The 11,219-nt window shown below is 40.7% G+C and overlaps 1 protein-coding gene across 3 annotated transcripts in view; it reads left to right on the plus strand.

Moving 5' to 3' along the window:
* CLIC5 (chloride intracellular channel 5) overlaps window positions 1-11,219 on the plus strand; it is a 77,227-nt gene that overhangs the window by 8,890 nt on the left and 57,118 nt on the right. Inside the window, exon 1 of one of the 3 annotated variants that reach the window (XM_051811692.1) lies at window positions 8,663-9,027. The exons of the other annotated variants lie outside the window; for them this stretch is intronic. Within the exon in view, the coding sequence (XP_051667652.1) occupies window positions 8,965-9,027 (63 nt within the window). The 5' untranslated portion in view covers window positions 8,663-8,964. Of the gene's footprint in view, window positions 1-8,662; window positions 9,028-11,219 lie in introns of those variants that run through there. 3 annotated transcript variants of the gene reach the window in all.

Here is an 11,219-nt window from a genome sequence, read left to right on the forward strand (position 1 = left end):
TCAATTGCTCAGAGCCTAAAGTTACTACAAGGTCATACTTCCATGAAAATATGCTAAACAAATATACTGTAGAAAAGTCCAGTATCAAAAATCTGTTATACACCATGTGGCCTATTTTCATGAGGCACCAGTCTGTCCTCCCTTTCTTTGGCAAGCACATGGATTTGTAAATATCAGCAGTAAGTAGTTTCAAGTTACATAATGCATAGTTACACAGTGACAAAAAAAAAGAACACCTTTGTAAAAACCATATAGATTGTTTTACGTATATCACACTGCAGGACTGCATGCTTTAATGGATTTTATGAGGCACCTTAAATTTACTGATTTTCAGCAGATATAGGCAGGATGCTTATCTGTTAAATCAGTAACTTCACCGTGGTCCGAACTATTCACGTAACTCGGTGTTTGCGCTTTAATGAGCCCTTATAACGAACGGCAGAAGTGCAGAGCAGCAAATTCAGTCATTTGGCTCCTCCCTGTGAGATTGCTGAGAGTGAAGTTTGGACGGAGCAAGAGTTTCTTGCCGGCATCGAGCGTGGATTGGCCCCGACACCACGGCTGATAACAGCTAAAAATAGCACCGGTATAAAAGCCCGGCCAGCGGCTCAGCTGCCCTGGCATTCCCTCCTCGACTGCCAGCCAGGGAGGAGACCGTGTTCTCCAAGTCCCTGCAAAATATGTGACCAAAGAACACCCTGCTGTCTAATCCCACTTAACAATTAACTTATGAAGTCAAGACACACACCGGACTGTGTGACTCATGGGGACAGTAACGAAGGTACAGGAAAAAAAAAAGACACAAATTGAAGGTCAGATTTTCCAAGCAAGTTTTCCAATCACAGCATGGCAGGTGGGCTGGTGGAATGTCTTTGGAAGTGTGCTTGCAGAATATCTGTGGTTTTGTGTACAAGAATGTTATAATATACTCATAATATAATCACCTGTATGGGGAGCATACTCTGTGACGATGGAATTCTGAACACTTGGAAAAACAAACATGTTTTCATTTGACAATGGTTTGACTAAGCTGGCATTGAGGAGTTCAGAAGTCTATTCTTAGCTTGCTGTTGATTCTGGGGAAATCGGGTCACTTCCTTGCACTTCTGTTCCCTTTCAAGCACTGCCTGTCTTCTGCTTTAAGCTGTAGGCTGGGGGATCAGTGACTTCAGTGACCAAGTGCATTGCAAGATAAACCTTTGGGTATCTGAAGCACTCTAGATGAATAAAGAAGTCTCCCCTTTTAAAGTCTGGCAAAAGTTACGGTGAATTGAAAACAGGATGTAATCAGGGAAAGCATTAGGAAGTCTTAAAAATCAGCAGCATTATCAGCCCTATCAATAGGAAACTATTCCCACATGTATTACTTGAGTTGCTCTGAGTCCTCCTCTGTGATTTTGTCAAGCTTTGCACAGTGAAGTTTGTATGTGTGGATTCCCCTTCATTTTAGTTACAGTATTTTATTTTTTTCTGGTTTATAATAATACAGTGAAAGGTTTATAATATCTTACAAGATTGACAGATGACCTGGCTAAATTGCCTTCAGTTTTGATTTTATATGCTTAATTTTCTGAAAAGTTCACTTATAAGGACATTCAATTACCTTTTATTTTATTGTCTTAGTTGCTCAATCTCTCATGGCAAACAAGATAATTGCAGAGCATGTTGCTTGGTAGTTCTGTAGCCTTTCTCTGGTCCAGAAACCTGGCATTGACAGGGGTGGCAGAAACCCCCACAACTGACTTGTGTGATATAGATGGATATCAGAGCTGAGAGGAGTCAATCCTTACAACACATTTAACTTCCTCCTTCTGAACTCTTTGCTCTTCCTCTTGGAAGGTCAATTTGCTGTGTTTACATGTAGCAAAGAGCTAACTGGAGAATCTCTTATTGGTGCCATCCTCTGCAGGGGAATTTAGGCTCTTTCTCGACATAATGAGATACCTTTATATGTATTTATTAATTAGTCTGGCATCAAATCTTACTTGATGCTTGGCTAGAAAGGGGCTGAAGTTGCTAATGAGTAAAGGGCTCCATGTCTCATCAGCGCTTTTCTAACTGATGTAGGTCCTAGTCCCTTTGCTACAGAATTGTACCATAGTTATCATCAAGGGCAGAACACTGAGACTGCAAAGAGGACCCTGGAGCTTTGACATTCCAGTGTTTTATGAGGTTGCCTCCAGGTATTGCAGTCAGTGACAAAGCGTCCACAGCTTCCTTAGAGAAGTGATATCTGCTACATGCTCTGTGAAAATTTTGTGACTTTGAGAAAAGATAAAACATTTTTGGAAAATCTTCCATTTAAGAAGAAAAAAACCTTATGTCTTTCTAGTTAAGACTACCCTGTGTTCCTAATTCTCATGGACTTAAACAAGACCCCATTGCTATTGAGACGGTGCTCAAAGCTGAATTTTACACTAAGATTTCCTTTCAGTCTTAAGCCAAGCTCTCTAAAAATGGTCACTACCGTCTCTCTCTGTGGTCTGTGAAATCCTAATAACCTGTGCATGGTGGTCACCAGCAAAAATCTGCTAATGTGAGAGTATTCACATCTGTGAAGGAGGAGTAAGAGGACACTGTAAGAGGAGTTCATATCTGTGCTTAACTAACCACCATCCTCCAATTCATCCTTGTTGTCTGAGTTACCTCTTCAATGAAAAGCGTCCTCAAGCAAAGAAAACCTAAAATGAGATATCACCAAGTCAACATCAGGTGCTTCAAGACGTTGAACTCTTATGTTGAAGTTCATAAGACGGAAAAAAAGAGCAAACAACTCACTATTCATTTCATAACAACTTACGGTGATGCACTAAGGTAAGTGAGCTGGCAAACTTTGTGGAAACTTTATCACAGAAGAAGTACCAAAAGGTAAAATGAAAAATGAATGAGGGCAATTTTCCAAGGAGAACTAAAGAGTTCTCCAGTTCACTGTACGGCTCAGAGTCAGCCAGCTGCATTAACCCAGGAGTACAGCACTGCCACTGACCACGTGGACCATATGCAGAGGTTAAACTCTGCTCCACAGAGAGATGTAAGGATGTTGACCCCTGCTATTTCACACTGATCGAGCATAAGTTTATCAGGGAGCCAAAAGCCCGAGGCCCTTTTTTAAAGCCAAATAGTACATACACCACAGAGGATCCTGAAATCCAGTGTGCAGATCCATGCACATAACCTGCTGTGCAGGTACTGATGCCAATATGTGAACCCATGGGAATTAGCCTCAGTCATGAGCAATTTCAAACTGAGTTGTTAAAGGCTTCATCTTTTAGACATAATGTGCATCAGCATGTAGAAACTAATTTCTGCTCTCAGCCAAATTGTTTGCTAAACAAGAGTGTGAAACACAAATGTATCCAATGAAATCAGCAGCAACTGTGCATTATTTGGCCTTATTTACTGTGAGAAATTGAAACCTACCCTGAGATCTTCATAGGCTGTATACGTCATTTTGAACACTTTCTGTAAATAATAATTCATAAATTGGGATTGGAGTAGTGTATTGTGTGCTGGTCTTTACTTTGGGGGGATTTAATCCTAGTTTGCATGTACCTGCTTCAAATCCTAATTAATTTAGACTTGGTTTATGACAAGAAGCATACCAAGAAGTGAACAAAAATAATCTAAATAGGGACTTGCACTATGAACTCTTGCAAATTAAGACAGGGATAGGCACTAGTTACTCTGTTGCAGACTTGTAAGTAAAATCATGTTATTTTAGTTCTATGACAGCAGTGAATCAACAATAATGGGTACATCACCCTTACCTGGTGCTGTTTTTCTTCATCACACTTAACAGCATGGAGGATTTATTTTGAAAAGCGAGGGCTGAGGATTTCTACATTCCTCCTTTCATCAGTTACATTATCCATATAGCCCACAGTTTGGGACAATCTGTAATGCTCTCCATTGTATCCCCTACAATACCACTTTCCAGAGCAGTCTCAGTCCTCGTTGGAAGTATCTTTTGTTTTTAATTGAAATGGCAGTTTTGGAATGATAGTAAAACAGAGGAATACACTGCTGCCCTCTAGAAGCCTCTTCACTGAATGCAGCATTAGGAGATGATTTTGTACCTTTTTAGTGCCACTTCCTTATGAATGGATACCTGTGGCTGTCTCAGTGCAAGCACTGAGATAATTATCCATAATGAAATCCCTTTTCACACTGAACAGCAGCAGGTTTTTCTCTTAAAAGTGTTAATGCTTACTAATGTTACAGCAAAGTCTGGTACTGCATCCATGTGAAAACATAATTATATTTAAAAATAGCTTCATGCTTTTAGAATAGCACTTACTATGCAGAACTCCAGTCTGAGCTGATTCCAGTGATCTGCCCTTCTGTTAAAGAGAAGAGTTTCAGCCAGAGACCTTTAGAGCTAAAATAATGCATTTTCATAATAAGATAAAGGAGAGCTGCTGTAGATCATGGCTGTGACAGATTCTTAAGGTCTGGGTTATAGAGTGGGTTATCTCCAATTTGTCAGTTAATGGACTGCAAAGTTTTCTGGCCTAGGTTTTGCCACCTCATCCCGTCTCTTGGGACATTCAGGCTGCACAGCTGTTGTATCACTTGATGTCTTTTGTTCCATGCCCTTGAGTGTGGGACAATTTATAAGAAGGAAAAAAAATCCCAGTTCTTCCAGCAAACCAAAGACTTTGAGGTACTGTATGTCTCTGGAGTTGAGGGAAAATATCTGCTTGCCCAACCTTGGCATGAGGCTGATGAGAAGGGCTTTGTACATCCTTGCATGTCTTGTACATCTGTGAAGGGGAACATTCTGTCTGGTCCCAAACATCTGACAAATCCTTTTGATTTTTCTGAAGATCGATCAAGAAACTCATAGTGACACTGTAATTCAAAAGGAAACTAAAATGATTGGATTGATTCACTGGAGTTGTTAAGTAATTAGCACGTCAAAGCTACAAGAATGCAATAAATGCAATTGCAAATTGCCAGTAATTGAGAACTGAACCTGGGAGAGATATTTTCATAACTGACTCAAACATGCTGGGTTAGTACCTGGTTATGCTTAGGTGTGGGGGTTTAGGCAACTAAGCAGTTAAATAATTTCTAGGTAAAATCATAGCCCCAAATACCATTTACTGCAGCTGCACCGAATTTTTACTTCTTTTCATCACGATGAAAAACATTGCCTGTGTTGTATAAAACTTGCAATACCCTGCTCTTATGGAATGAGCTGGATGGAAGCACTGGGAGATGGATATGCTTTGTGCCTTGATCCGTCTTGGTAACTCAGCGGCCTGCTGGAGAACTGCATGATAGAATTACATTCTGGATGCTTGGCCTCTGATTCACCCCCTCGGGACAAATCTTTGCTGGAAGTGAAGCTTGGATCAGGCCCGTGAAAGCTGATAGCGCGTCAGTTCACCTACAATAGGCCTTATGTGGAGATGTCGCTTTTCCTTTTCCGAAGCTGTTCTCTTTTTTTATTAATGGGATGACGTGCTCATATTCATTTATATATCTCATAAAACCTCAAACTATAATGACTTGGCTTATGAGGAGTTCATAATTCAGTGTCTAATGTTCTTGTGTGTAACTCAAAGCCTCTGCTACTTCTGACTTGTGAGAAAATGATAGCCCAAACTAAGCTACTTATTCTTTACAGTAAAATGAGAGTGTACTAATTATTTATCAGTATCTTACCCTTAATTTGGCCAAAGAAAGAGCTGATTTCATAATACAAAGCAGAGTTGTGTAGGCAGTAAAAATCATTATAGTCAAAGAGGTTCCACCCAGATGTAAGCGATAAGTCAGTTTTATATGACAGAAAAGCAGTAAATGCATGAATAGATTCCTAAAGTAGTGCATATATATATATATTCTCTCCTACTCACTGATTTCTACAATGTTTATCCTAAATTCAGCTTTCAGAATCTCTTTTTTTTTTAAAAAAAAAAAAAAAAGTACTATATGAACAAGGACTCTGTCTTGTTTGGTCTCTTCTAGGGATTCCATAGGGAGATTTTTGAAAGTTAGCATTTTTTTGAGGTGGGCTGAGTTATTCTCTCTATGGATACCTAAAAGCACAGCTGGAACACCAGATGTGTGGTATTCAGTCTACAGCTTCTGTAGCTTCTGAGCATCCCATATCAAGTCTTGGGGCAAGGAATGAGAGCAAGGTGATGCCTTATGGGTGAAAATGGATGGGGAAGGGTCTTCCAGGGGCACCATTGTCCAGAATCACCTTGAACCAGGTGTGATCTGACCCTTCCCTGCAGTATTTTACATCTGGGTCAGGGTGAAACTGCTTCAGGGTATCTTAGCTCCTTTTCTCTGTATTGCACAGTTTCCATTCTGCTTTGCTGAGCCTCAGCACAATAATCTTTGTCTGCAAACTAATTATAACACACCACTAAACCCAGACAGTAATTAGGAGGGAAGGATTTAAATGTTTTGACATGATGAGTCTCTACTGAAATTGCTGCACTTAGAGTTTAACTTTCACAAGTACAAGGCATGCACAACTTCTGAAGTGGGAGATGGCACGTGCATAGAAATCAGGCACTAAAGCCACAGCTTTCTTTTACTTAATAATTACAGGAGAATTTGTCTGACCATTATGTGTTTATCTTGTTGCCCTGGGTTCTCTTTATTACTCGTGGAAAAAGTTAGACACTTCTAGGGCACAATTTTTCATTCCAAAATAGACATCTAAATAGGTCACATGCATTACATCTTGTAAGTGCCAGTATCTCAAAAGTTGATTTTATTTCAACATTTTGATTTAGCATTAGCAGCATTAACTCCTTTACTATGCTCACAGCCGGCAGTGTTTTCCCTTCCAGAGCCAATATATATGCTCTGTGATATAAATTGTTCAAAGCACTTGCCTATATCAAAACAGTGTTTTCAATGAGGCTGGAGCTACAGGTAACTTCAGTCAACGTGACCCACTTCCCATTATTTCCAAGGAAACCTCATTAAAGGGATATGACATCATCATGGGGTACTAAAGCAAAACAATTTTTCAGCAAACCCCAAAGTCTTATAATCGTATAGTTGATAATACATTATTTAGGGATGCATTTTAGAGATATGGTGACTATACTTAAGTTTTTGGCAGACTTTTATAACTGTAATGCATAATTACAATGCAATGATTCTTTCTGCCACATGTAAGTACACTTAGCCCATGCCCTTGGAAGCTTGCCTGTAGGCCTAAGAGTAATCATACTATATATGTTTGGTAATTAATGTGCCTAGTCCAAAAATTACATGTAGAAATTTGAAATCAAAGGAGTAATAACACTTAATTCTCTTACAGTTAACCTTCCAGTTATTTGAATGAGTGCTAATTAGATCTAAAAACCATAAGCACACTTTTACAGTAATTATAATGTTGATTATGTTGTAATTATGGTTGCAACAGCATAATGAGATTTACTTGTTAACCATTTCAGTCCTTCACGGAGTGCACACAAAGCAGCTGCTTGGAGAAATTCCCATTGAGCTTATCCAAAGGGCCATGGAGATCATGGCTGTGACTGCTCTGGACCTGTGTTAAATGCCTAGAGGTCATGGAGGGAACTAGAGATCATCACAAAAGCACACAGCTAAGAGCACTTTCAGGAAAGGCAAGTGTTTGATCATGTCAAAACCATCCCCCAAATGCCTCTCTGTGTCAGAAGGGGAAGGTAAAACTGCTCGTGTCCGGCAGCTCGAGCTGCCAACAGCCTGTGAGCTGGTCCCAAAACAGAATCAAGGGACAGCAGTGCAGGAAGGGGCTTCCCGAGGGCAGGAGGACATGAAGGGATGAGGAAGAGGTCCCACTACCCCCTTTGCCTCTGCCCATCATCCCCTCCCATGGCAGCACTCCCTTCCTCCATGCCTTTTGGCTGTGTCAGGCCTTTCTATCCTGTGCCACCTCATGCTTAGGGTTGCTGTGTGGTGACCTCTGAGTCACGCAAGGAATGCAGGGTAAAGGAAGGGAGTAGAGATGCCAATATGTCAGCAGCAGGCTGAGGCCTTTGGAACTGTTCTTCCATGCTCCACCCCAGTGAATCATCGCTCTCCTGTCCCCCCTCTACAACCAGCATCCCGAGGGACATGCTGAGAAATAGTTATGGGCCCCAAACATTCCCGTTCCTCTGCTCCTGAACTCCATCAACAGTGCTGGCACCACAGGTACTTCTCTCACCTGAGTATTGAGTTCTGGTTTCTGTGCCCCTTTGTATCACACACATGGGGGGTTTTGCTGAGGCAAAACTCTGCTTTTCTGCACACCCCTTGTACCAATGCCACGGCCAATGCACAGGCTCTTTTTTTCCTTACCGTTCTTAGCAATAACAATATTAGGATTTTGAACAGCTCGGAGCAGGAAAAACACCCCTCAGAAAAGCAGGAAAAAACATCACTGCTGCTTAAAGCAACGAAACCAGGCTTGCTGCAGAACTTCCTTCTTCCCTGTCCCTGGTGCTCCCAGCTGTAGAATAAAGGGAGGGAACGACAGAAATGCTGAAAACGGGGAAGACCAGAATTGTTTGCTCTGAGACTGATCCTGCCATAGGTACCAGAAACTTGCCTCCTCCCCTGTGGGCTAACTCCACCCTCTTTTTTATGCTCTGGGCGATTTTGTCTCCTCCCCTGTGAGTTAACCCCACCCTCTTTTTTTATGCTCTGGGCTATTTTGGGCAGGCAGCAAGGACTGCAGCTCTGACAGATGAGGATACTGTACCAGAGCACAGCAGCACTTGTTGCTCTGAAGAACTACACAACTGTAACAGGGACTGCTTCTCTGCTGCCTGCCTTTTTTAAATTATTATTAATTTATTAACCTGCAAACTTGTTTTCTCCACTGCTTTTGAGCTTTATCATAATTACAAATGATATTTTAAGAGCTTTGTGAGAGCAGTTTGGAAGGGAAACTCACCCGCTGTGCAGTTGAAACCTTTTGCCACTTAATAGAGGGAGATCAGCTGGTGGCCTTGGGGGTGAAAAATGACAGACTCTGTTGCTGCTAACGGGGAAGGAAAGGACCCTGAAATCGAGCTCTTTGTGAAGGTAAGTTGTGCTGTGAACTGGACACTGGTGTGACTCTCGGATCAGCTCAGCTTCTACTGAATAATCAAACTTTAATTTTCTGTCACTGAGCTGAAGTGGTGCTTTGACAGCCTGTTATCTCTTGCACACACGCTTACACTGCTTTCTTCTTCGTAACATTAGAATTAGGTAATGTTGTGAAGGGAAAGTCAGAGTTCCTGTGTTTTATTGTTAATTCTCTCCTCATGAGTTTGTTCTGTTATTCTTAGCCTGCTGCCTGCAATTACTGTGTCCTAACTTTAGACTTGAGGCTGTAGACTTCAGGTTTTCCACTATGAATCCTGACTGCCTTCTCCATTTTTGGGAAGAGCTGAGGGGTACCATGATTTGGTACCTCAGCAGACGCTGTAAGGTCTCAAATGCTGATGGACCATAAAACAATAAGGATTGAGATAAGGTGTCAGTTTTCTGATTATTTCTTCCAATACTTTCTTTTTTCTAAAGCAGTAAAAACTGAATCAGTTTTTACTTTTGGATTCCTCAGCCTGAAGCTCATTCTGATTTTATAAAAGGGTAACTGAGAACAGAAAGTGATTTAATGAATATATATAAAAATGAGCACACCTGTTATATGGTAAGGTTTCAGAATGTTTCAAGTTGGGTATGACTTGCTCTTTGGCTATGAAAATCTTACTGTTCAAATCAGTGGCACAATTCAAACCCATGACACATACAACCTTATTAATAGCAAACTTTGTGCAAACTGTCCCAGTGAAGGGCTCAGATTTTTGGTGTTCAGAGTATGTTTTAAAGCCTCTACACACATTGAAGCTGAAATCCATTATGCCCATGTAAAATCATGAAATCATAGAATCATAGAATGGCTGGGTTGGAAGGGACCTTAAAGACCATCTCCTTCCAACTCCCTACCATGATCAGTGACACCTTCCACTAGACCACGTTGCTCAAAGCCTTGTCTAACTGGTCTGGAACAGTAGCAGGTGTTTGGTCTCTTCAAGCCTAAACCATTCCTATAAATCAATGGGATTATTATTAATATGTGGAAGTTACCTCAGACCCTTTGCAAACAGTACTGAATGATTAGGAAAGCAAATTCCAACCCCTCCCTTCTGTCAAGTTGAGGGTATATAATTGCTTTTTACTCCCTGATGGATGTTTTGGGCTGTAAGTTGAAATGTCAGCCACATCCATGATGTGTATACACAGCTTCTTCACACATCTTTCAAAACCAGTCAGTTCAGGTGCAGCTGTCCTGACCAAGCCAGCAGTGAGGTCTTTTTCCCTAGCAAACAGATTTTACAAGAATTTCTGGTTCATTAATGCCCAGCGAATCCTTCGTTCAGAGCTTAATGTGTTAAAATGGACCTCCATGGGTCCTAGAGCCAGACACCTCACCTCTGGTGTCTAGAAAAAAGTTATTTCTACCACAATGAGTTTAATGCAGACATTTATGGGCTAAAAAATAGGTTGGAGGGGTTGTTTGGTACTCTATGTCATCACAAGTGTCAAACCTTTAGCTACTGATTTGTCTTAGTGCCCACACTATTTTACTGAGGCTGATATGGATCTTTGTGATATGTGGTTCCTTGACTGCATCAGCTGTTAAAGTGAAGGTCATTGCCCAGATTCATTGTGTGAAGTTCTGGATCCATAAGATACTGGAAAAAATGAGCACTGCATTAAACTGAGCCATGCCATCACCTGAAGATTTATAACTCCAGAAAGAACATTTTTAGTAATGTGACTTCCTGCATAATGCATATTACAAAATTGCATAGAGACTCTCACATAAAACTCATAATTTGCAGAGCTGAAGCAGAAGAATTAATGGATATCTTCCTGGAGACTTTCTATTTAAAGTGAAAAATTGCAATTCTTGATGTTTTGGAAAGGTGCCACTAATTTAATTAGAAGTTTAGAAGGTTGTATAGTAGCACATGTAAGCAGAATATTAAATTATACAGCTCAGAAGTTGTAAAATAAAAAAGAGAAGAACATCCAAAGGAGAGATGAGTGGAAAGCTGAAAAACAGGAGTATGTAAGAGAATCATGAACAGGTGACAACTTTTCTGGAGCATGAATTTGAACAGAATAGGATATTATTAAGGGGAAATAAACAGGAAGGCTGATCCAGGAGAGAATCTGCAAAGGAGAAGGCACTTCTTCTGTTTGTCTTAAGGCTGGAAAGAAGA

This window comes from Manacus candei, unplaced genomic scaffold, assembly GCF_025592945.1.
Source record: "Manacus candei isolate 608988 ecotype Guabito, Panama unplaced genomic scaffold, ASM2559294v1 h1tg000007l, whole genome shotgun sequence".
NCBI lineage: Eukaryota > Metazoa > Chordata > Aves > Passeriformes > Pipridae > Manacus > Manacus candei.